General features: G+C 33.0%; 2 protein-coding genes across 3 annotated transcripts in view; one reads left to right on the top strand and one right to left on the bottom strand.

Annotated features, from left to right (window-relative positions):
* The window catches only part of LOC123713521 (endoribonuclease Dicer), a 37380-nt gene that overhangs the window by 7316 nt on the left and 2727 nt on the right, over positions 1 to 27337 (bottom strand). The window contains exons 7-28 of one of the 2 annotated variants that reach the window (XM_045667230.1): positions 26823 to 27009; positions 25482 to 25660; positions 25048 to 25172; positions 23814 to 24030; positions 22734 to 22852; positions 22308 to 22420; positions 21511 to 21613; positions 19632 to 19813; positions 19303 to 19415; positions 18685 to 18817; positions 17746 to 18026; positions 16489 to 16666; positions 13820 to 13905; positions 12830 to 12968; positions 12418 to 12632; positions 11650 to 11732; positions 11252 to 11348; positions 10064 to 10162; positions 9165 to 9252; positions 8492 to 8664; positions 7622 to 7858; positions 6965 to 7100 (exon numbers count right to left, since the gene is read on the bottom strand). In XM_045667230.1, the coding sequence (XP_045523186.1) occupies positions 6965 to 7100; positions 7622 to 7858; positions 8492 to 8664; positions 9165 to 9252; positions 10064 to 10162; positions 11252 to 11348; positions 11650 to 11732; positions 12418 to 12632; positions 12830 to 12968; positions 13820 to 13905; positions 16489 to 16666; positions 17746 to 18026; positions 18685 to 18817; positions 19303 to 19415; positions 19632 to 19813; positions 21511 to 21613; positions 22308 to 22420; positions 22734 to 22852; positions 23814 to 24030; positions 25048 to 25172; positions 25482 to 25660; positions 26823 to 27009 (3283 nt within the window). The remainder of the gene's footprint in view (positions 1 to 6964; positions 7101 to 7621; positions 7859 to 8491; positions 8665 to 9164; positions 9253 to 10063; positions 10163 to 11251; positions 11349 to 11649; positions 11733 to 12417; positions 12633 to 12829; positions 12969 to 13819; positions 13906 to 16488; positions 16667 to 17745; positions 18027 to 18684; positions 18818 to 19302; positions 19416 to 19631; positions 19814 to 21510; positions 21614 to 22307; positions 22421 to 22733; positions 22853 to 23813; positions 24031 to 25047; positions 25173 to 25481; positions 25661 to 26822; positions 27010 to 27337) is intronic. The other variant, XM_045667231.1, reaches the window with a different exon arrangement.
* LOC123713522 (juvenile hormone epoxide hydrolase-like) lies at positions 197 to 6168 on the top strand. The gene is made up of 7 exons (XM_045667232.1): positions 197 to 332; positions 1455 to 1640; positions 1840 to 2229; positions 2311 to 2468; positions 2803 to 2993; positions 3861 to 4089; positions 4453 to 6168. The coding sequence occupies exons 2-7, from the start codon at positions 1455 to 1457 to the stop codon at positions 4664 to 4666; spliced, it is 1368 nt and encodes a 455-aa protein (XP_045523188.1). The 5' UTR covers positions 197 to 332; the 3' UTR covers positions 4667 to 6168.

Raw genomic sequence — 27337 nt, 5'->3', positions numbered from 1 at the left:
GTATCAATCGAGGCCTAAAATTTGGTCGAAACTTATTTTTACGTAGATCTAAATAAATGTTAAAGAAATATTCAGTATTTATACGAAAACAACATTTATAATAATTTATCATTATCTTAGAATATACCGGTGTCTGCAAGGTCGAGGCCGAATTCTAAATGCCCATAGACACACTAGTGACTAGACGCTCCTCGTGTCAATCCGCGGCTTGCATATCTCCATAATATAATTTCGGCCTCGCGAGCCGGCGCACGTGCCGGTTGTTAATTATTATAGTGACTTTTCCGCAAACTGTGCTACTTTAAAATTAATATAACGCTAAAACTGTTAAGGTATTTATAACTTGTAATATTTTTTATAGAATTAAATACATTTTACGATTTTACCCATCAGTTTTTTCCTCTTAAAAGTAGGTAGTAATCAATAAAAAACTTTCACGTGTCGTAAATATCGGAGTATTTTGTCCTAAATTTAAGATAAACGAATGTTTAGCGCGTAAAAGAAGCGGTCATCGGCCGTAAAGTACCGCATATGTAGTATTAAAAAATAACTGTAGCTTCAATGGACGGGAAAATCAGCACAATTCAGACACATATATACCTACACGCAATGTATATGACGGTTTTTAACTGTTTGTAATAATACGTTTTCAAGTTGGTAATTATTGTGATACTTTTAATAACACTTTGTCAGGCGATCAAGGGTGAATTGTCAAGAAAATTACATTTATTATAATCATAAAAATTATGACAGGTTATTAACTCCTAAATATTTTTAATAAAAAGAAACATAAAATATTACCGCTATGATTGTCACGTACAATTTCAAAAAAGGTAAATAGTAGGTAGCTTAGAAAATACTTTGAAAGATTTAATTGTATAAATATCTTAACGGGTGTTAAAATTTTTAAGCAGGCATAGAAAAACACACGTGTAGGTTGTTTTATTTATGTTAATATATTTAATCTAGCGGTTATTACCGTTTTGAAGTACAAATTCATTCATCGGTGAATGATCTTATACTAGTTGGTGGGTAAACAACACTACGAGTAATAAATACGGTTAAAGCGGAAGCGATAAACTTCAAATAATGAAATGGCTATAATGTTTGTATATATTAAGTTGAAATAAACTGTTATATTTATCATTATAACAAATATATATATATTTTAAGTAATTTTACCGCTACATGTATTGGGCAACCTATATAGCATTTTTAGTCTTAAAACCCGTCACCAATTAATATTATATGTTCAATCGCATAATGTGTAATCCGCATAAAATAAAGTGTCGCTGACGATAAAAATTAAACCTACGTTACAACATATAATTTATAAAATATTGATGATACATAAATATAATATTTATAAATAATACACGGCATTATTAATAGACCTATATTTTCGTTTAAAAAGAGGGAAGCGATATTTTTCTTTTAAAATATTAATTTTACAGATGTTGAGATCGATTATATTTTATGGTGCCCTCGTGGTTATGGCGTTAGCTATCGGATTTAAGGTGTATCTACGACACCCATCTCTATTGCCTCCAATGGATTTTGACCGCTGGTGGGGCGATGGCCCACGACCCGATGATGAAGACACATCTATACGACCCTTTGTTATTGTATTTAACGAATCGGTAAATCAATTTGTTTAGCTCTATTTTACTTTCTGGTTTGGTGTCTATGACGCTAGTAAAAGTGCTTTTTTCATAATTACTTATGTACGTTGTTACTTACTTTTGAAAATAATAGTTTTGTTGAACGAAAATTGCGTTATTAAACCACCAAAACCTACGTCTACTTTGGTTGTTTCACTAATATTATATTATGTACCAGATGGTAGAAGATTTGAAGAGTCGTCTGAGGAACAGACGCCCCTTCACACCACCCCTGTACGGAGCCCAATCCCAATATGGTATGAATACCAAATACTTGGATGAACTACTTACATTTTGGTCCGATGAATACAATTTTACGGAGAGAGCTAAAAGACTGAATAAATTTCCACATTACAAAACAACAATTCAGGGTCTCGACATTCATTTTATTCATGTGAAACCAAAGGGCAAAGGTAAGAAAGTACTGCCTTTGTTGATGCTACATGGTTGGCCCAGTTCTTCAAAGGAATTCGATAAGGTTATACCGATATTAACAAAACCCAAAGATGGATATGAGTTTGTATTCGAAGTTATTGCCGCCGATCTTCCTGGATTTGGCTTTTCGCAGGCAAGCTGTTTTTTAATTGTAAATTACAACGCTATACACAATTTAAGCTAATATCGAGTAACAATAAGCTAATTGTTACAGGGAACTCGCAAGCCCGGCCTGAGTCCTCTGCAAGTAGGCACAATTATGAGTAATCTAATGCGTCGTTTAGGACACAACATGTATTACATTCAAGCTGGGGACTGGGGTTCTCAGGTGGCGACCCATATGACGACCTTCATACCTCATGAAATTTTAGGGTAAATAATTTACATTCAAGGTAGAAGTAATTCAAACATTGTTGTACCTTTGTAATGGATTTCGTCCTTCGTCACATTCAAAACAAATTGATTTTATTTTTGTTTTTGTACGATTAGGTGTACAATCTTATATTGTTACATTTATCAGAATATAATTTTGCCATTATTAATAGCCAAATATCAACAAACACATTCTATACTATAGGTTTTTATAGGTATATTCATTCAAAGCGAACTTTTTATGTACTTAATGCATTTAGATTCTGTAAAAGTCCGTTTTTATGTAACAACTAGTAGATTGTTATGACATTTTGAAATGAATGTGATATTTCAGATTTCACACAAATATGCCAGTTTCCTCAAGACCAATCAGTTACGTAAAATATGTCATTGGATCTTTATTCCCAAGCCTCATAATGGATGAAAAGTACATCAACCGAATATATCCAATAAGAAAATTGTTTGATTATGTCCTGCGAGAAAGTGGTTACTTTCACTTACAAGCTACAAAACCAGACACAATTGGTAAGTCGTTCATTTTTTGCTTTAAGCGGTAAAAAAAGGATTTTAAAAAGCGGTTTTTTTTGTTGTTGTGTGCGTTCGAGGTCCGTTATTGACTTTAAAATTGCAATTTAATGTGTTACTCGACTATTATCGATTAATATTTATCTTCTTATCAAATGTCTATATTCATTTAAATATATTCTTAACCAACTTCTGCAATCAGAATGGTCATCTGACAAAATAAGATATTAAAATTCGCGCACTTACACTGAAGTAAAGAACGTAAGTGAAGCTGATTTCCGTGAAGATAATTAATAAAAGAGGAAATAAAAATACAAATTGAGGTAAAAATACTGTTCCGATATTACAGTATTTTAAATAAAAATATATTTTTGTAATCTAAAATCATTATTCTAAAAAATGTTTTTGGCTTGGTTAAAACTTAATTTTATTACTAAAAATTTTATTGATTTTGCACTAAAACCTGCCTCATTCGATGAACGATTGTGTTTTTGACATTCGAATTTTAAAATTACTACTTTACTATTAAATCATATACTAAGCGTATGCGCATTATTAATACACAAAAAAACAATAATAACGTCACTTCATTTTCACGTAAATTCAAAGAATAAAACAATACTGGTTATGGCATAGGCTCTAATCAAAAGGACATTGTGATTTCTATTACGAACTAAACAATGATTTCACTTAACTGATTAAGAAATGTGTCTGCCCCACTCATCTGGAGACGTAAACATACTTGATATCTGGTCGTATTACACACATAAGAGTACTAAATTTCATCGTGTTTATATATAAGAGATATTTCTGAAGCTACGTATCGCCTCAGAATCCTACTTATTCAAGCAAGTTATATATTTTCAGGAGTAGCACTATCCGATTCTCCAGCAGGACTAGCAGCATATACATTAGAGAAAATTGGTGTTTGCAGTAACAGGTATCAGTTGAACACACCCCACGGGGGGCTTGAAAACATTGACAGGAACGATTTGATGGATACTGTCACCATCGTATGGGCAAATGAGTGTATCGTGACCTCTATGAGGATGTACGCCGAGGCATTCGCTCATGAAGATGTATTTTTGATGCACAAGTAAGTATGTCAAGTGAGTTGGCCATGTTTGCGTGGTGGTAGAAAGTTTGCGAATGCACTTTTAGTAGGAATAAACCTAACAATATCTGAGTATTAAATAAATATGTCGAATTCATTTTGTGTGTGACTGAATGTGACTTGAGATTTGTACCCGTTAGGACACACTCACACACATTTTGAAGTCGAATCATTTTGGAATAAATTGATGGTTTTTCTTTTCCAGCCAATATAGGAACTACGTCATAATAATACCAACTAGGTAGTACAGTTACAGAAATGCAATATAATATATATTATCGAATCAGTTTAAGAATCAATTTACTTAAACAATTCTATGTTTGAATTAATAAATTTATTTTACAGCATTCCGACTCACGTGCCAACAGCTGCTATAAATTTCAAGCACGAAGTGGTGTATCAACCTGACTGGATATTACAGGACAAGTTTCTTAATCTTGTCCGATCCACTACGCACGATTTCGGGGGCCATTTTGCAGCCATGCAAACGCCGAAGGCATTGGCCTACGACGTCTTTGAATCAGTGAAGGAAATCATTAGGTTCAGACTTTATTATTAAGCGTGTGTACTTTTTTTTATTTTTGTATGTGTTTACTTTCGTATTTAGTTTTACTTTGAGTGTGTTTACTTTTGTATTTAATTTTTAAGTTAATAACAAGCGATACACATTGTCGCTGTATTCTCAGGTGTGAACAAACATCAAACATCTCAAACTCAACTGAGAAAACGTGAAAGTGTGAATTGTTTTGTGACAACATCGCTTATACCACCAAATATGTTTTTTAATTTGCTTTTTATTGTAATTATAAATTTCTTTTTGTTGCCGTCGTCGAGCATGATAACTCAACATCTACACGTATCAGAGCTTCCAGCTTCATGTGCCAAAATACCAGTTCCGCCGGGCGTAACTTACTTTCCATAAGTATTACAAATGAGATATTTCTAATGTTGGCAATTTATATGCCTACAGTCAGCGGGGGCAAAAGCCCAATAGACGACAAAATACGGGTCAATGCTCAGGTAGGAAGTGCTGATGGTACGGAAAAATACTATTCAATTTATTTATAGTCTCAAACCTAATAGTAATTAAGGAACGGTTTGAATGAATTCAGGAAGTCTACTAATTCTAAGGGCCAAATATCCTTTAAGTCTCATGTAGTGTCGCAATAAATTTGAGCGCAAAATGCGTTGAGGGCTAATATGATCGTTGTATTCAGCCAAACGGGCGAAATCTAGCTCTCTTAAACATTTCGATACTTTATAATAAGGGGTAGAGGTAGCTTGGTATTTAGGATTGGTGTGGCTTCTATAGTAAGCATTGAAACAGTTCCCTAATTACCATAGGTGTCAAGATTGAGACTTGAAGTATCGTGTTCACGTACTTTTAACACTTCGTATTTAAAGATTGGCCATCGAACCAACATAGTATATATACATTTATAGTATAGATACATTTAAGGTACATGCTAAGGAAAGGTCTGGCGTCTCTAGGATTTGTTGTATCTGTAAGAGCCACTGTCAATTTCAATTTTCACTGACAAGTACAGTAGGTTGTGTTACTTTTTAGCCACTGAACAATAAATGAAAACTGAATTATAATAATAACATTAATCTACTGTATTTTCAGTACTGTATTCTTAGCTAGCAGTACAATAAGATTTCTTTGGCAAGCTGGAAGCAAAATTATATTCAATGAAACATGCCCTAAGTATAACTGACAATTTGATAATACAGACACTGTGACGTGATTCCCTATTGACGAACCAAACAAAAATGTTTGGATTACATTGCTGTTGTGATTGACCCTCATATTAATTCTTAACAACCGGTACATCGACCGTTAGTAGATATTTGTTTAAAGTAACGGGTACAATTTGTACAAATAAAAACTTGCGATTATTATGCAAAGACACAGACTGATCTCTTTCTAGTATTATTTTCTTTATTATGTAATTATCATTCAATGCAATCAGGTAATAATATCGTTTTTGATAATTTTTTATAATGTAATGGCGTGATTATACATGGTGTTAGGGTTATTATTTATAATGTAAATTATAATTCGGCACAACAAATTGAAATAATTGAACTGAACAAAAAATAAAACATTCCAATGAGTTCTGTGAGATTTGTTTTTATATTCGTTCTAATTCATTTTTTTATGAGAGATTTAGGTAATTTCTTAGGGCGCCTTCAAATTTGCCGTAAAGTGCCGGGTCTGCGCGCTACTTTGTAAATCTATGTAAGTAAACAACGCGCGGTTGCAGCGCTACACCCGCGCTGCCACGACGCGGCACTTTGCGACAAATTTAAAGGCGTCTTTAAACTAACTCTTCAGACCTTTATCGCTTTGAAGTGGTAACTACTAACTTCCCAAGTACACTTGTCGTCTCTACCTAATAGAAGCTACGAGTCGGTGGTAATAAATATTAACGAAACAAATAATTGACCTTTGAACTGCGGGACAAAAGTATTTAATAAAATTTAAAATCAAAGATAAGATTGTCCATTATAAATTATCTTTTCCAAGTTAAATATAATTTGCCTTTTAAAATCTTATCATGTTAATCGCAAGAAAAATAAATATGATTTGCAATAATTATGTAAATATGTCAATAAAAATGCACCGTATACTGTTTTCTCATAATTCCATTAAAAACTAACTGTAGTTTAAGCAACTGTTAAATATGGTCATTCTGCGTCATCCTGTAAAAATTAGTTCTTCGAACATACAAGATTTTTATAACGCGAGTATATTTTTTGGTATCATGACTGCATTATATGCAGTTTATAGTTAACTTTAAGTACTTTAAACACAAAGACGTCAACTAAATATGAAGAAAGTGTTAGTACTAACCTTTCGTTCTTCAATGAAATTAATAACTTCTTGAGGAGCCAAAAATCCCGGCACCACAAAATCCATCCTCGGGCTGAATTGTTCGACTTTGATTCGCCCACCGAGACCAATTCGATTGCCGGCATAGAACAAATTCCTAAAATATTTTAATTTATTCTTTAATTCGGTAAGTTTATGATTCTTAGCTTCTCCACTTCCAGTTAGTTATGTTATTAAGCATAGCCTAGCCTCCGACCGCCTCGACGGTGGATTGCTCATATTTTGGCGAGATTAGTAGCGACCTCTACAAGATAATATATATGTCGCAGTTGTTACGAACGCTACGGCTGAATATCTTTCAGGTCGCTAGTAAAACCAAGCACTGTAGTTAAGAGGCAAGGCTAATTGAACGGCTTATTAAGTTAGTTGGCTGCTGTCATACACGAAAGTATATAAGTCAAGATTGAAATTAATTCAGAAAAACCATAACGCACCATCTATTTGTGAAAATAGTATTAAAAATCCGTTCGGTAGTTCTTGAGTTTATTGATATCATACACACGTGGACGAGGGAGATTTACTTTATAATATGGATAAAAATAAGATCACCTCCTTAGAGTGTCCCCAAGTCACATACTTTCACAAATTTGAAACATTCCAGAAAAATAATGAATATACCTATTTCCTATGAGGCGACCTTTAATATTCGTTAGCTGTCCTTCATTAAGCTTTGGAAACTTGTGGAATAGGTAAAGAGTCGCTGCGAATTTAAGGAAAGCGTCCCCAAGGGTCTCCACTCTCTCCAGGTTGAACGAATCATGAGAGTTGATGGTCGTGAGAGCTGCGAGGACGTCGCGCAATTCCGGGCCGTTGTTTGTCGCTTTACAAGACAAAAGGTGTATCTTGTCTGAATAGCTATAAACAAAGTATACACTCATATAAAAGTTTATGATTAAAAAATCTAAAATACAAGCCATTTCATAATCAGGTCTATATGTTAGACCTCTAACGTGCCGTGACTGGATAGCAAAATAATTGTAAACTGATTGAAAACGAATGTAACTAAAGCAAGTAACTAAAATAAACAAAAAAAAATTAAATACAAGACGTATTTTATGAGAATATGTATTAATGCTAGGTTTCATTTATGAAAAACTAACACTACAAACGGATGTATAGAAAATATAATTTAAATTCTACACAGTTCGTTTGTTCTCTTTTCTATTTATAACTAGTGAAACACAGTCCTATTAAGCTATGTCTCCGGCTATGATGGTATAATTTTCCTTTTGTGCCAATTAAAAAAACTAGACAAACCGCACGTTCATGTGTGAAACTTAACAAGTCATGCTCCACTGAGAGAATGAAAAAATCATGAGTGAAACGGACCGAGAAATGTCAGCCCACAAGCTGTAATAATTACTGTTAGTATTGAAATAATATCTCGAAGTAAAACGCTAATAAACCATATCTTAAGAGTACTTTTCTTTTCATTTGACTTTTTGTTATTATTTAAATCAAAATTTTTGTGTACATATGCATTCTTACGTGAGTGGGGGTGGCATTATAGCAGTGCCGATTGGTGGCCGATTTTTAGGCAAAGAAAAGTCCCTATTTTTCTCGTCATACAGAGGAGCCATGGCAAATGTGTCATAGCATTCGATATCCAGTAATGTAACTTCAGTAATATTTCGCTCTATGTCAATTGGTTCCGCGTTTTCCTAAAACAGACATATACGCTATATTCAACAATATTATTTTTTTATTAGTCAGAGTCAAATCATTCAGGGATCCAGTAAACCCAGTATCCCTATTAATAAAAGTCTAGTTTAATTTTTATGAAGAATATCGTAATGATCTAATAGTCGACATTACATTTACATAGCTGTACATAGATGTATATAGCTTCAATCCGTTCAAAAAGTGTTTTTCTTAATGTGTAAAAGCTATGTTAACAAAAGACAATACTAATAGTCGATATGTTTGTTAGGAATACAAACAACGGATACCTTTCTTTCAAAATATATTTTATTATTTTTACCCATCCGTTTATCGGTGTATCATATTTAATCTGTGGAGTACTTTTAGGTTAACTAAATAAAAATGATACATCATACCATCTATGTATATTGATATAGTGATGATATGATTGTGCAGGTGATTATAACTGTGCGAGAGAAAACTAGCTAATAAACAATTTGCAACACAAGCTAATACAAACCTCCCAAGCGTATTCCGCACTCATTTTCTTTTTCTGAAGCTGATAGAGACTCTCCTTCATCGATATCGATACAACAGGATCACTTATCCTACACAGATATGAAAATTAAATAATTAATGTATAAAAAAATAATAACAGTAATACTGATTATATTTGAGATGAGAGGTAATGATTTTGAGGTCGAGCTTAATTACTGTATTGATATAATTTTTGGTTCAAAAATGTTATGGTGGTAGATACAATCTAAAGTTTGCATATTGTACCACAAAAGCTGCATTTGTCTTAAAAGGTACAACATAAGTTACAAGTGACATTATGATTATAATTATAGTCAATTCTTATATTATTTTATCACAACATTATAATATATATTCCCTTGTGTTAATATCCATTTTACAATACCCAAACCTTTATATTTTGGCAACGTGCTGCAAAAACGCAAAACTACCTTGGACATGCGAGGCCGGTTACCCACTCGCAAGCCCTCTGGCATTAAGAATGTCCATGGGCGGCGGTACCACTTAACATCAGGTGGTTCTATAAAATAATAGTTAAGTCTAGCTTTAGTCGCTAAGGGTAAACCAACACTTTTAAGACGCCTTTAATTTCTCGTTAAGTCTCTCTGTACACAATTGCAGCAACATTTAATAATAATAATCCACTTTTCTTCTTCATTTAGTCCCTCCATTTATTCCCTGTTCATATTATACATACATACACCTGTACATATTAACACTGCATATATTTCTAATTCTTACATGATGTGATATAAATATATTCTTTTCTACTAATGATGTGAATTAAGCTTGTCATACAACCCAGCAGTATATGTTTTGTAGTAATTCCTTAAAGCGATTGGTTTAAAGGATATTAAATCGCAAAGATTTTGAAAATCTAACCTTGAATGAGGCGATCTACTCCGCTCTGGGGATGGAATATATTGTCTATTTTCTGTACGAAATTTTCTTTCTCTTGAATCTTCGTTGTAAAATACTTCACTGTAATAATGCTTTGCAAATTATTTGTGTCCTGTGATTGTGTTTATTGATTTAATTAAATATATTATTCTCTCCGTCATGTTTAGGTAATGAACAATTACTCGTATTTCGGACCAATATATTTTGTAAATCATAGAGCTTTCTGAAGATTTTTTCTGTCTAGTAATATTTTTAAAGCGACTCTTAAATATGCTCTGTCTCCTCCATTACAAGCAACAGTTGTTGTGAAACTTTTTCAATCAATGAAGCGATGTACTTCGCTCCAGCAAGGGACTAGATTTTCCGAACGCATTTTCCAATTATTGCTTTCTTCACCTTCACCATGTCCCTTTATATGATATTGGATTTATCAAATCTAAATCTTTAGTCTTATGGTTTAGGTTACTTTCTGTTACCCTCTCTTTGTGCGATTTGAAAATTTTAAATGATTTAGGATAGCCATTTCATACCTCAGCATACAATTGCAGATTTTATTGTTTCTTGTGTTCAGGCGTTTTAGTTTTGAAAAGCAATTACTCCGCTTAATGTGACATCGTTCGTAAACAATTCCAAAAACAAACCAATGAAGGATATTTTTATTAAACATACGATCTTAACGATTATAACATTCAGGTAGGTTTCATGCATTTCATTACCGCATCACGCTAAATAAAGTAACCGCCTGATTTACTAGCATATATAGACCAGAATACAGGTCTCCTTCATAAACGACTTATAATTTTAAAAGCTTGTTAAGCGCTGGTTTCCCAACCTCGTTTCCATATTTTAAGGAAAGACCATCGACAAACCCAAAAATAGAAAACGTGTCAGCCACAGAAGGCTGATCATTTACCGTCTAACAATACAAAAAAATATAATATATTGCAGTACACTTAAATGCAAATTAAGAGATATATTAGAAGAAAAGCTTACAAAAGCTTCTTTTAACTTTAACTGAATTAATCAATAATTATCATTTCATACAAATGATTGTATTAAATTATAATCCACATTAAAATCACGATTGTGTTTACAACTGAAAGGAATTCTTGTTGTCACTTCTACTCGGCACAAAATCATAGATAATAAATAAACATTTTTTTTAAATACCTGTCAATGCTGTTATTCGCTGCTGGCTCTTCTATTTGCGAGAGTAAGCTCTTTTTCGCTATATTAATATTTGTTTCAATGGGCAACCACTTTTTCCCTAAAGTTATTTAATACGTTAAGCGCCAGTCTTAGCAATTACCAATGTAATTCAGGTATATACTTATAAAAACTATATACATGGGATTTTTATTGGTAAGTCGTAAGATTGGCAATCAAAAAGTTAATAAGCGTTATTATAATACGGCAAATATTTTTTTTATTTAAATTCTAGATATTTATTTGACACTAAAGTGTGTCAATTTGTTAAGAAAAATCTCTCAAAGATAAAGATAAAAGTATGAAAGTAAGTAGACAAAATGGATTTTTACAAATATTAATATAAAAATATTTTTACTTACCTGTTTGTGGGTGAGGTTTACCATAATTTATATCTTTCGAAATTTGCGCACGCAATTCGTGAGCTACCAATAACATAGTTATTCTACAAAAGAAAATTAAAAAAAGATCTCTTTATATTTATTTATTATATAGCCTAAATTACTAAGTGCTATGACTAAAAGTTTATTCAATTACTTTAAAAAACTGACCCGAAGATCTTTTGTCCCGCTTACTTCGAAAAAATGGATAATTTTTTAAACATAAAAACCGCACGCACATTCGTCAAGCTAGTAATTTGCTAAGAAAACACTTTTGAAACGGATTGAAGCTATGTATTATTATTATAAACTTATAATTATTTACATAATTTTAAATTTTTCCGACGTTTCGCGTGCCAAAAAAGATAACGTCATCTTTTAGTCGATACCAACTCCGGGGAAATAAATACAGATAAGACAACTTTTTCTACAGCTGTGATACTTTTGACATTCAACGCCTTTTGTCTTCAGTCACCGTGACCACGCACGCTGTAAAGCACGCGAAATGTCGGAAAATTTTAAATTATGTAAATAATTATAAGTTTATATAGATAATAATACATAGCTTCAATTCGTTTAAAAAGTGTTTTCTTAATATGTAAAAGCTATATTAACAAAAGACAATACTATTAATTTGCTGTTTCCCCAGAATAATTAAGGAAAAAGTCAATTTTAATCTTATGCAAAACTTGAGAAAGTTTCAGAAAGATTTGCTGCAAAAAATACGAACACACTATATATATATATTACCTGTGTATTATACTGGGTAGCATATACGCCTTGTACCAAAGTACACTAGGAAAGTCGTATTTGGTACACAATTCAGGAACAAAGATCTCTTTAAAGGCTTTCGGCTTTTCATCGTCCTGCGCCAGCGCAACTAGCTTCATTTGTTTCTCAGATAGCGACTTAATTGTAGTGCCACGGGGCAATAAACAGTTCATTTTGGTATTTATTCTGACAACCTGAAATTATTGTTTAACTGTTAAGCTGTTTTCTTATCAATGATTTCTTATATAATTCTAAACTAATTTCTTATCAATATTTTACTTTGTTACTCAAAATACATAAAAGGCAATACTTTAAGATATAAAAACTTCTGTGTAACGCAGGATTGTTTTTGAGGCATTGTGTTAGTTTCATTATTACTAAAAAGACATACCTCCAACAATGGTTGATCTTGAGGACCCAAGAGCTGTAACTGATGTTTGTTTATGTAATAATCAGCGTATGTTTCGAATGAGTTGGTTACGAACTGAGATTGTGGTGTCATATATTCGAGCACTTTTGTCACAACGTATCTGTAATAATATAATACATATATATATATATATATATATATATATATAAGTATAGTAAATAGATATCACTATTTATAGATTATCTCGTGTCACTATTTAAAATAACAAAACTAAATCATGACTATTAAATGTTTGAATTATCATGTTTTAAGAAAATAGTTGTAGTGCTTGAATAAAAATTAACTAAAAAGTCAAAATAATTCGTCACATCGCTAACCATTATCTAGATATTTTATTATACTAGAATCCACTCAATAAAAAGAAACTCACAATAATTTGCGCTAAAAATGGTAGTACTACCTGAGTCGTGCTTTCGAACTCTTTTGTGTCACAGATCCAACCAAAAGTAACGACTAATATAAAGCTGAAGACTTTAACTGACTGTGTTAATCTCAGCTATATATGATAAAGTTTGTTTAAGAACGCTATAGTTATAACAAAAATGGAGGCGGCCTGGCAAAACATCTAGTAGAAAAAGAGAAATATAATAACTGTCTAACTCTGCCAGGATGATATATGTAGCGACTTTTTTGACATTTCCGGTAAAATGTTCTCCGTTCCTTTTGTGCAATTATACTGAGTTCCGGTATTGTTAATTCAAATAAAATATGGTCGAATTTACTCATTTTGTGCAACAAACAACTAAACTAGCAAGAACATTTTTGAAAAATGGCGCCAACCTTAAAAGTATACAAGCAGAGATTTTGTCCGACTGTGAACTTTTTGCAATGACAGGGTTTCCGCACTCGTAATGAAATATACTATAAACAATATTTCTAGATCTTATTAATACTTTAATTAATAATAATGAATGAGGTTATATATATAGAATGAGGGAATATTAGGTTTACCTGTCAGGAATCAGATAAGGTTTATACCACGGCGTAACGACTTTGCTGTGATGCGTTTCCCGCTTAGCTTTCGTTGACGCCCTTTTCTGTACGACAGTTTCGAAATTAATATTTCAGACATGTTTTTCAAGAATATCTAACTAAAATTAACCTTGCATCTCGCCAATTTACGTGTGCGTGTGGTAAATAAATCAATTGAGTTTATAAAAATATTTTCAAACATAAAGCGATCATAAAGCGAACTTGTCAAATTGTTGTTACGTTTGACAATAATCACATAAGCTTATTTTGTACCAGCTATAAATTTATTTTTTAAATACTTCAGTAATGTGTTTCGCCTATGTTACTCATCCTCATAACGAAATAATTTTAAAACCGGTCCGGTTTTTGGCTTTGTTCGTTAGAAACACACATAAAAATTTCAGCTTTATAATATTAAGAGCCAGCGATTTTCACGTAATACTTTTATAGCACTTATGTATGACCAAATTTAACAATGAACAATTCGTATTATAATCATGTACAGTCGTGGTCAACTAATTAGGGAAACTCCTTGGTTAAAGCGAATTGTGAATTAATTTTTTATTTTCCAACGAGTCTGAACCATATTCCATATCTCTTACATGTAAGTATAATTAGTCATTTATGTGCCCGATTATACAAACAATAACAACTTCTTAAACATTAAACCTCTTTACAGTATAGCTGATAGATTATCGTAGTGCTATTTGTTCAAATATTTCTGGCTGGCCATTTAATTAGGGACACTGAGATATTGCGTTCTATTTTCAAAATTTGAATCTCAATACTTTTTTACTTCTCTTATTGTTTCGTGGGAGTTTTGGCGGCAATCCCGATATTTATCTTAAGTTTTGAACAATATTTTTAAGAAAAATGGGTAAAAATAAAAGTTGCTATCCAACACTACGAAAAATTATCATGTAGTCGTTGTTGTCGAGCATGGTTGGCCATACCGTAGGATAGCAGAACATTTAAATTGTTCAAAAACTATGGTATACAATGCAGTGCAACATGTCAAACGCAATAACACAGATTTAAATGTGCCCAGAACAAAAAGATCGAGAAAAACAACTCCGCAAGAAGATAGAATAACCAGGTTAGCTAGAAAGATCCGTTTCTAGGCTCTATTTTAATTAAACACTAAGTGTCTGGGACAGACGAAAGAGCTGGTGTCTCAGCGAGGACCGTTCGACGACGTCTGGTAGAAGCAGGGTTGTTCGGAAGAGTGGCTCGCAAAGTACCGTTGTTGAAGAAAGAACATAGAAATGCTCGTTTGGCGTTTGCACGTAAATATGGACATTGGACCTACGCCCAATGGCAACATGTATTATTCTCTGACGAGACCAAGGTTAATTTGATTTCTTCAGATGGAAGGCAATACGTACGGCGTCCAGTAAAAGCGGAAATGTATCCAAGATTCACAAAAAAGCAGGTGAAACATGGCGGTGGAAACATTAAAATGTGGGGTTCATTTTCTGGACGTGGAGTGGGACCTGTGAGGAAAGTTCAGGGTAACTTAGACCAACATCAATACAAGGCAATATTGGAGGAAACGATGCTTCCCTATGCTGAAGAGCATCTGCCTATTATATGGACGTTTTAGCATGATAACGACCCGAAACATACCGCCCGTTCAGTCAAGTCGTTTCTTACCAGTCAGTCAGAATCGGTGCTAGATTGGCCAGCAAATAGCCCGGACCTTAACCCAATCGAGCACCTTTGGCACGAAATCAAGAAAAAAGTAGCCACTTATCGTACCACAACTTTAGATGAACTTAATGAAGCTTTTTGTGAGGCATGGGCAAACATTCCTGTCGAAACATGCCAGAAACTGATAATGTCTATGCCACATGGGTGTCAAACGGTAATTACTAACAAAGGTTTTGCTACGGGGTACTGATTTTACACGTAATAAAATGGAGCTGTTAAAGATATTATAATACTGCAGATTATTAGTTTTGTTTAACTCTATTTTTCATTATAGTTTACTGTCCTTAATTAAATGTCCAGCTACAGAATTATACCTTAAAATTGAAGACATATTCAACCTTTGATATTAAATACTTTTTTTCTATTTATTTATTATTTTATTTACAGCCATTTAAAGCATAATAATCGGACCAAATTATGCAAATACTAGTTACTGAAAAATCAATTGGGTTTTATATTTGTATGTACATAACCGGTTATTGTTCTTCACTATCTTGCATGTCCCTAATTAGTTGACCACGACTGTATATCTTTAGTCCAAATCTTAGGTCAGGATTCATAGTCAAGATTTCGTGGAGGCGAGGGATAGTAATGGCCAATGAGCCTAGCCTTTTATCCCTGATTTTATAAAAGTTTCAATACATTTTGAGTAATTTTAGAGTAGTTTAATAGGAGCACAAAATGTTATGGTAAAAAATCGTCTTAGAATTTGACATACAGAAGAAATAGCTCACGCTATCTCGACTCTGAATATTAGCCCTTAGTTATGATAAATCTGAAAAACAAAAAAAAACTAATATTTTAAAAATATGACGGTAGATGTTTGCAAAAATTTAAGTGGGTAGTTATTAAATTATTATCTTCAGATAGTCCACATTAATACATTTATATGAACAACTTTTATTGTAAAATAGATTCTAAATAATAAAATTAAAAACCTTGTCTGATGGTATCTCAATGGGTTCTATTTCAGTATGCGTCCGCATAACGTTCCAATCGATATCGAATCCGGTCTTTTTAATCGTAGGAACAACGTAGAGGCAATTCACAGATCCATCGAATATCACGAATTTCTTAGCAACCGCTAACAATTGATCGAATATGAAGAAATGGAATCTGAAAATTAATGATTCTGTATGATTAATATGACTTTTTTTTTAATAAATTGTCTGTAATAAGTAATTTTAGTCTAACCTAATATACCAAAAAGGATATTTAACATAAGCAAGTAGCCAATAACACTACTAAGTCTCTATTAAGGGGAACACACTCATGTGTACTATCTTTACCACTTACAACTGCTGAGCACTAAAGACAAACGTGCAATAACAATAACTCACTAATTCGAATGGTTTTGTCTTTTATAATCTTCTCACTAGGCCCGTATTGTCAAGAGGTTGAATAGCCTTGACATTCACGAATAATTATTATTTATTTATTAACACTTCGTTGCACATAATATAAAAAGTGAACATAATTAAGTTAAAAGGAGGGCAACTGGCGGCCTTATCGCTTTCGAGCGATCTCTTCCAGGCAACCACTATGAGAAGAGAAAAAAATGTATTAAATTAGATAAGGTAGACAAGAAGTGCAAAAATACACATTACACATAGTTATTAAGACAAAACTAAACAAAAATAAAAATAAACTAAAAAAGGATACATGAAAAATAATGTTATGAAATATATAAGGGAGCGCTCAAATATTACGTCACGCAATTTTTGGAGATTCTTGAAACGCACCGTAACGTTTTCTGTATCCAATAGTAAAACGGTTCGTGACCACCCCCAATGACTCTTTATACCAAAAACTTACCATTATGTTGTGTACAGTACTGGAAAGTTGAAAATAATATTAAAAATAACGCGTAATACAATCCCCCCCCCAAAATTTGTTACGTATATATATATATACTTGAACGCTCCCTAATGACCTATACATTAATAATGCTTTAGGTAGGTGCGTATATTCTGAGTATTCACCGTGAACCCAGAACCTTCGGAGTTTATTGAGTATTAAGACATGCTGGCGGTTTAAGTATAGATTCTTTAAAAAAAATATCGAAATTGAAGTCCCGTAACCAGTGACTTTTCTGTATTACTGATAATAGTTAATTGACAGGTGTATATTGCATGTATTGTTTTTTAAAATACATATTTTACATACATTTTAATATATTGTCAAAATACACTTACCGTTTAACCAATTGAAGCTGCGCTGTATCCAATGTAACGCAGGCATAATTCATTTGTATATTTGTCATAACTTGTCCAACTCTTAGATACATTGGAAAATCACATATATCCGGCAAAGGCTGCATTGTAAGGAACCCAAACCCTTCATCCATTTTTAAAAGGTCGTAAAGCGCTATTTCACGTGATTCAGTAGGTTTTGCGAAACTGACGTCTAGTTTTAGTAAATGCAAGTAGAATTTCTGTTTGCCTATAGATGGTAAAGCGTTGAAATAACTGGGATACTGTAATATAAATTATTTTATTTATTTATATAAATGATCTTAATGTAAAGGAAGTTGGTGGTTGGTGGTGCAAACACTGCACACAGTTTTTCTGTCCACCAGGACGTCGAACATATTTAAATCATTAACATATATACTAAGGCCAGTGACATATAAACTATAACATAACAATCAAACCATTAAAATTGCACGTAAAACGTCATAAACCAATTGAAACATTGACGCGCCATAGATAGCCGATGCAAGAAACCTGTTCTTGTCGAGAATTCTCATTCGAATACAGGATGAGTTCTTATATTCGAATATGTATTAAATGACGATAATGTCTGATTAGCATAATTTTTGTTATGCATAATTTATAATTGTTTGATTTACGTAATATTTTTTTAATTTAAATTTAATTTTCTATTTAACGTAAACGGGAATTTATTTTATTATTTATCGGCGTTCTCAGATAGTCTTTGAATATCAGTTAATGAATTTAATTATTTTTAGCTTTTTTTAGCACCCTTTACTGGGTGGAAAGGGTTTTGATGTTTTTTTAAGTATATAGAGCCTTGATATATGACAAATGAATGTCAAAATGAGACCCAGAAAAGATTGCATTGAATCTTTGTAAATCTTCTTCGGTTGTAGTACACTGGGTAAAAAAACATACCACTTTCTTGTGCTTGCGAACGCGTTTTTTTGTTCCAGCGAGTGGTGTCCCGTCTTTATTATCTTCTTTGGGGTCGTCCCATGGCCAATTAAGGAAACACTGCTTAATATCCTCTTGTTCGAATTTTATTTCTCTGAAATGTTTATATTCCTCTATTTTAGCTCTTGTTAAAACTTATTTAGTAAGGTACGGCTTTCCTTTTTGTGCTGAATGTCAACCGACAAAGCGATTATACGAAGTAATAATTCTTATTTACTACGCGACATTTCATTTATTCACCACAAATCTATACTTAGATTTTTTTCTACTTAGTATCGAAATGATTACTGTCGAATTATTATGACGTCAACGTAACAAAAAAGGTTATATAACACTGGATGTCAAATCATACGACAGGAAAGACTTTACAATAGTCTGTGTCGAAAGAGTTGAACACTATTGTAAAGAGACCAAAGATTATTACGGTATTTGTTGTCATGGTTACCATTCTCTTATATGAATTTCTTTGAAACGCACATACAATTCCACTATTTATGTCATAGATTTCAATTGATATGGACAAAACTGTACTAACATATGTTACATGTGAAAGAAATAATAGTTAATTTGTAAACTCACCCATATGTTTTTGGTAGAAGATGCTGATCAAATCCATTAGCTTCATATAACTTGATACAAGCTTTTAATGCGGCCGAACGCTTTGCCGTTTTTAGATTATTAAAGGGATCGCCCTGGAAAAGAAAATTTAACTACCAGTCTACGCAGAGAAAAGTTTTTTGTTTAAATCTTATTTTTTTATCGATTTTTACTCTTACTTGCCATTTTTGATGTATTTTTTATTATGTAAATCAATTGAGATTGGTTGAGTTTTTGCGAGAGTTGAAATCAATTTGCCATTGATTCTATTTTATTTTAAAAGTTTATAGAGTAACCAAATAATAGTTTACCTTAATTGGTTCTTTGATGGGACAAGCTATTGGCATCACGATGGTGATAACCGGGTTCGCTGGAACATATGTATCCACATATTCTAGTATCCACATCGGAGTGAGTAGAGTAAACTGGTCAGCAGGTAGGGTGGAACAGTACCGATGTAAGAGACTAATGGCTGATGTTGCGAACAGGCGATCTAAGACATAGAAATATATCAAATATTTTAGCAAACTTCGTGCACAACTGCGTGCGCGCACACGGTTCAAGTGGTGGACTCGTGTCGACGTGCTTAAAAAGCTTAAGCTTCCGCTTTTAAATGATCAAGAATATATTATTATTGGAAGCCCAAGCAAGACGCATATGTTAATTTATAGATTGTCCGTCATCTTTTACAGCTACGAGTATCTCAAAAGTCAAAAATCATTTATACATATGGGTAACACAATGTACACTTATGAATGTCAATAAAAATAAATATACATTAAATGCTTCTAATTTTACAATTACTGCCAGGTCTCAAATGAAGGACGTACAACGGAGAGAAGAACTGGCAATAAACTCTCCACCACTCTTTTTAATCGCCAAGTTTATTTTGTATTACAAAACGTAAATGGCGTGGCATGGCTTAAATAGGAGAACGCACTTACATTCTCGTTACAACACGCAAATACATAGTCAAAAATAAGTAACATCACCGCATACACGAATTCAACTACGACCAGTCACCACAAGTACCACCTATCCCTTTTGCCCAACACGCTCATATAAGAAATAAGTCAAGACTTGAAATAATTTTAGTAGGTAAATAAAAAGTAACGATCACAAATAATACTTATATAAACGTGCAATTGGCTTAATCAAATCTTTCTTAGATAACTAAAAAAACAACATTTTCCTGCCCGTCCATATTAGCAACTGTCGGCAGAAAGTCTTCTCAGTGAAAAAGTTCCTAAAGAAGTGTGCAAAACTTTGCGCGTAAAAAGTTACACACATCATTGCCGGTGGACACGCAGCAAAACGCGATACGCGCTCAGTGTTATGCTTGTTCTATACAAAATGTTTGTGAACAAATGTACCACACACTATTTTGGTGGAATTGTACCTTAGCATTAAACGGTAAAGTTCATAATTCTTTGTGGAATTTGTTCAAACGAAAAATTTAATTAGAATAGTGCGTCTCTGCAATGTATACTCGGAGTATAGAAAATCAAATTAAATATACATACATATACCAATGGCGGCAATGTATAAGTTCTGTGATCATCGTCGTCTTTTTAGGTCTGTGGTGTGCCGGTTTCCTCACGACGTTTTCTTTCATCGAGAACGAGTGTTAAATGCGCATATAGACAGAAATCCACTGGACACAGCCAGGGACCGAACCTACAACTCATGGGATGAGAGTCCCACGTTAAAACCACTAGGCCGACACTTCCCATAGAAATTCAAATCATAAAGATTATTTCGAAGATTTTCAATAGAAAATAGGTAAAAGAAACCCTAAAAATATACCGTGTAATTTGAGATCACAATTCATTTAGAAAAACCAAGAGCTGACCGTACCTCCCTCCTTTCTGGTTTCTTCTATCTATGGTTACCATAGTCATTTTGTATAATGATTTGATATACGGCTTTTTCTCTCAGCCTTTCCCTTACCCTCTGTCTTCTTTGCCGTTGAGTAAGGATGTCTATCGATTCCAATTTAGTGGCGTGGCATAAGTGATACATACCTGTATCTTATAATCCATAGTAAATGTAGCATAGCATACTAATAACATAAAGGTAGCATACATGGCCTACCAGCTGTTAGTAATTCTAATAAATCAGTATGTCTTCAGAGCCCGCCTTATATTTACGTATCAATAAGTTAACTATATTTATCTTAAGTATACTTACTCCCATTCGGCGTGACGAAAGGTGGTATATCATCATCATCATAAGCTGCCTGAACTTCCTCTTCAGTTGGCGACGCTCGATCTTTAGCATTACCCATAATTAACTGCAATGGACAGCAATTATCCAGGTTATCGTAGGAAATAAAATAATCCATCGATTTATGGATAAGATGTAGTTTTCTTACAGTTAAACTTTGAGCAAATGTTAATGGCGAGATATTTTTTTATAAATTGATCGGCATTGTCGTAAGTCTTGACGATTTACGCTAAGAATATACTTAGATTAGATCGGTAGCTAAGTTTACAACCTTTATTAGGAATTTAGCGACTAATTATTACTATAACTTAGACTTTAATAACTAAAATACTAAAATCTGTGTCTAATGGCAATAATATCTGTTCATGAGTTCTGCAGTCTGTGTTGAACATATAGACAGAAAGTATTTAAACTAACGTTGGCATAAAGTTAAAAGTATTGCCATAAATAATCTAACATTTCGATAAATCTATACATATTATGATTTAGATGAATAAAATAATATTTACTTGTAATTGAAATAAGCTATCGTTAAAACACAATAATTTATTAGCTTACCAGAAATGGCCAGCCTAATGAAACAATCTAAAACTAACCATTATGTGGTGTAAAGTACTGGAAAGTGTAAAATAATATTATCAATCCATGCCCCGCATCGTAACATTTTACAAGAGGAATCCCCCCCCCCCCAAATTCGTTACGTAATACTTGAACGCTCCCTTATAACTAGAGCGCATACGTATTTTCAGACTTAAACTGACCTGTTGAAGGCAATTTTCTAATTTCTGAAATCCATAATATTTACTTAGAAACTTAGCATTTTCTGATTCATTGACCATCATTATATATTTTGATTCCCGGTTCCTTGCGCGACCTATAAATACATCAACATCATACATTTTATTTGTTTTTTGAAAATATTATGTAGATAGTCTAGTAGGATAATGTACATAGTCCAGTCCAGTAATTTAACGGACCGTTCCAACCAAACACTAAATTCAAAATCATTTACTCATTGAGGTAACACAATATACACTTAACGTAAATAAATAAATACATATTAAATGCTTCCAATTGTACATTACTAATCCAGGGCGTAGAACGGACGAGAAGAACTGGCAATAAAATCTCCGCCACTCTTTTTATTTATCTTTTAAACAAGGAATTAGGAAGTCTTTTTTAATTACCTTTGCTTTGTACATATGAGCGATAGTCCAGCGGCAGGTCAAATCGCACAACCAGGGAGCATTGTGGTATATCCACACCCTCTTCTATCACACGTGTAGATATAAGGCAGTTCAAGTCCCTGTATAGAAATTGCTTATAAATGCGTAACCTTATACAAAGTATTTATTGTCTTTGGTTAACATAGCTTTTACACATTGAAAGAAAACAATTTTTTAACCGGATTAAAGCTATTTGTATTATTATAAACTTATAATTATTTTACATAATTTTAAATTTAAATTTTTCCGACGTTTCGCGTGCTTTACAGCGTGCGTGGTCACGGCGGAGACAAAATGTGTTGAATGTCAAAAAGTATCACAGCTGTAGAGAAAGTTGTGTTATCTGTATTTATTTCCCCGGAGTTGGTATCGACTAAAAGATGACGGGTTTTTGCAGAAATGACTCACGGTGTCCTCTATTTTATATATTATTGGATCCTAGGTGTTTGATAATTTTAGGCCGTTTTCTCTATTGAAATTGGGGTGTTTTTGTATTTTAATGGCTTCGCGTACCAATCTTGGGAATAATCTTTTTTCTTTCGCAAGTACTTTCGGTTGGTCAAAGTGTATGTAGTGATTAGGCCTATCTAGTGTGTGTTCACAGACTGCTGATTTTGTGTGTCGTCTATGTCTTATGTCCGCAATGTGTTCTTTGTGTCTGCTGGACATATTGCGTTTGCAAGACAGGCCACAGTCGCAATCCAGTTTGTATATACCTGCATCTTACAACGGGGTGTTATTTTTGATTGGTCTTAGGAATTGCTGAATCTTTCTTGTGCGGCATGAAAATTGTATAAATAGAAGCTCGTTTTAAGCTCGGAAAAAATTTAATTTAAAATTATGTAAAATAATTATAAGTTTATAATAATACAAATAGTTTTAATCCGTTTAAAAAATTGTTTTCTTTCAACCTTATACAATTCAACCACATTTTGTATGCGTTTTAATATTATTATATATTAAACAGCTTTCTAGTGGTTTATTATTTAATAACTTTTATTGTGTTTCATATAATCAAATAAAAACATAGGTTGCACGTACCTATTTTTAAATTTCAGCAACGCCTGATGACTGAGTTTCTTAGTATAATACTGTTCTCTCGTGTTATTATACGGGTTCACGTTAAAGCCCACAATAAAATCGTGTTTAAGAAAACCGAAATCTTGAGGATTTGAATCTTTTACGGCTTTAAGTAAATTGTATAAAATCTTTGAAGTGAACCGTTGCTGTGTAAATATGATTGCAGATAATGGTTTATCTGAAAAAACAACAAATGGCATAGATAACTAATTTACGCCGGCACGTTTACAGGTACAGTGTAAACTCTTTATAACGCATCAAAAGCACGTACGACAGTACTCTTTAGTACCTAATTGGTGTCGTTATCGGTGAGTGTAATGCTATATATAGTGTAAGGAAGACAAGTTAAACCAACCAAAACCAATTGATTTCGACGCTCTAGGGTTAGTCGTTAAATCGATGGACGTAAAATAGAGTTTACACTGTATTTACTTTTTAGGCACGCTAATAGACATTTATGATAGTTAAATAAATTGCTGTTGACAATAAACATGTTTCAGTTGACAGTCCGTTTTGGTAGGTAAACTAAAAAAAATTATATATAAAATATTTTTTTAATGTTACCGGGTCAGAAAGTTTCATAGAGATAACAAAATCACATTTAAAATCCAAATATTACAAGAAATTAGTACCTACAATTTAAACTACGACTTACATGTGGTCCATTGACAAGCGCCATTTTAAAAAAAGCTAGTTAAAAATCTAGCGTAATTGCACCGTTAACCATCTCTACTTAAATGCGTTCAAACCCGATCCAATAGATTTAATAACTTATATTAATAATAGAATAACAATAGAAACAATTATACGCTCCGTTCGAAGTCAACAAAACGTCATCAAACATTTACATAACTTGTAAAAATACCAAGTCTCGCAAGTCAACTTTTATATCGTAATATAATGCTAAAATTCAGGCTTCTAATCTTATCCACAAAGTTATAAGGGTCGAAAATGGACTTAACTATAAGAAAGGCTTTTTTGTTTAAGTTGGTGGGTACCATACCGTGCCCCGAGATCTCTAGTTCAGTACACGTTGACACTTGACATGTTACATGTCATATTATATCCGTTTGACCAATCACAATCGAAAGCATGTATCTTGTTTTTTTTATTAAAATCTTTACTGTTTGTATTTGGTATCTTACTACCGTGTTGCGTGATGTTTTACAAAGGAATATTTAAAAATAATTCTTACCGTTTTTGGTCAGTTTATATTCTTTCAAAATATTTAACAAAACCTTAATTTTAGGCGATGAATATTTAATAATCTTCGCATAGCCCTTTTCGTCTTCCATTTCATCTAATAATACGATTTTTGCCCTGAAAATTTTACACTAACATGAAATTTCTCTAACCTGGCATGGTACAATGAAAAGTAATACTATGTATAGATTAATATATGTATTCTATTCGAACTTCGCACGTTCGAAGCACGAGCGTCTTGTTTCAAGTACCATTTTAAGTTTTTATAACAAAGATGTATCGTTTTTTTTGCATTAAAGAATTTTAAATTCAAATTCATTGAATTCAATCACTGCAATGATTTATGAAATCTTGTCATACACAGCTTCTTACTTTCATGCTATAAAATATCTGAAATCTCTTTAGAAGCTAGTAAAAAGTATTTACTCTGTGCAGCCTGTTATAGTGAAGGTGTACAATAATTGTTCTTCTTCAGAAAATGCTCGTCGTTTTAGCCGTTCGAGTAATATTGTATACGCAATAATGCATAGGCTCCCACCGTACGCACCCAATTCGTCAATATGCAATGACATGGATTGAACCATATTCGCCACCTCCCGTTGAATCTAAAATTATTTATTTAATAAGATTAAAAATTAATAATTCATACAAACTAAATCAGCCTAATTAGTTCGGTTACTGCCGGCTATAGAATAAGACGTGACGGAAAGAGATGAATATTAAATAATACCTGAGGTCGAGAAGCCTATACAGGTACTTTTACCTTTAACAGGCAATAGTCTCATACAAACATGGAAAATGTCAATAGAAGAAAGACAATTATTTATTTATAACAATGAATAACTGTAACCTGTTTATGTATGAAGTTTTTTTGAGGAAATAACTAAAGATTATTGTTGTTTGATTAACTCAGAATATGACGTGATCGCAGTGACGGTTACCATATATTGTAGGTGTCGCTACAAGTTCATCTAAGAACACATTACAGTTACGTTGTACTTATTTTGTTACCTATTCGGAAATAGAGGATATCTCAAAATGTCCATCATTGTGTAAGTTTGAATAAGTTATCGGCCAGTTACTGAATTGATAACATCAGCATTTTTAAATAGCAGTACACTAAAGTCTTAATTAAGTTTTCATATTAGGCATACAAAATAAGACTCCTATAGCTGTCACTTAATCGAAAAGGCAGCTAGTATATCCGGAACTAGTTTAGGAGCTGATGCTACATCTGTGATTATATTAGATATGAGATGCCTGCTATATGAAAGTTAAAAAATAAAGCTTTGTGCCAGTGAACACTTTCAAAACGAAATTTTAGTACTGTTATAATTCTAAATATAAATCTTAAGCTAAAAACACCTAAACATTAATGTAGTCAGAATTAGCTTTGATAATTTAAGTTTAAGTGAAATTCTCAATTTAATTTCATATAAATGTTTTTTTATAGAACAGGGGCATTTGCCCCTGTTCTATTGAGGCAGCTGAGGCTGCCTATTTAGGCAGGTCAGGTCACTCACTTGATATTAAGTGATACTGCCTAATATAAGAATAGACTTCGTTGTCCGACTTTAAATAGTTAATACGCTCTTTTCTTGCAGTCAATTGGTTCGGAAATACCTCAACAACCGTTGGTTGGCTGGTTCCATATAGTGGTGGTGCAAGGCAAAAGTGCAAATCGCTCATTTAAACTAGGTTTCTTCTCTGCTTAGCAACATTAACAATATAACTAGACCTTATACTTATTAATTGGATTATATGGACCTTTTTAGGATTAGAAGTTATGTCCCGCTGTCCATGTTGCAATTGGATATTCTTTTGCACTACTGGTAATTGAAAGTTATGGATTAATTTCATCAGTCCAGCTAAAAGGTTCTTGGCTTCAGTCTTGCATGAAGAAGGGGTTGATGGGCAATAGATCTTTAAGATTTCTTGGGGATTTGTCGAGTGGCTAAAAACATAAGACGTTTAGACAAACGAAGCGAGAATTAATTCTATAGGCTAAAATTACAGTACGTAGTCATAAATTTTTCACCAATCAACTATTTGGCTACGATACTACCGGTTTTACGAAATTGTACTTGAGATTCAGACTTTTTCTCCTTAATATTGTAACCCACAGGTAGTTGGGCCTACATCAATTTCAATATAGGCTTCAAAGTCGCCCACAATAACAGAATAAGTAAGTCAGTGGCGCCACAACCTTTTTAGGTCTGGGCCTCAGATTTCTGTATCTGTTTCATGATCATTTGTTAATCTAATAGGCAAGTGGGTGATCA

This window comes from Pieris brassicae, chromosome 8 (genome assembly GCF_905147105.1).
Source record: "Pieris brassicae chromosome 8, ilPieBrab1.1, whole genome shotgun sequence".
Lineage (NCBI taxonomy): Eukaryota > Metazoa > Arthropoda > Insecta > Lepidoptera > Pieridae > Pieris > Pieris brassicae.
Note: the sequence above shows the minus strand (reverse complement) of the source record. Positions and strands in the feature narration are given on the sequence as shown.

Bases quoted from the DNA above. Each gene is read 5' to 3' on its own strand.
- LOC123713522 (XM_045667232.1), top strand. From the start codon at position 1,455: ATGTTGAGATCGATTATATTTTATGGTGCCCTCGTGGTTATGGCGTTA. The intron at 1,641-1,839 runs GTAAATCAATTT...ATTATGTACCAG, and splicing joins TTATTGTATTTAACGAATCG to ATGGTAGAAGATTTGAAGAG. The intron at 2,469-2,802 runs GTAAATAATTTA...GTGATATTTCAG, and splicing joins ATACCTCATGAAATTTTAGG to ATTTCACACAAATATGCCAG.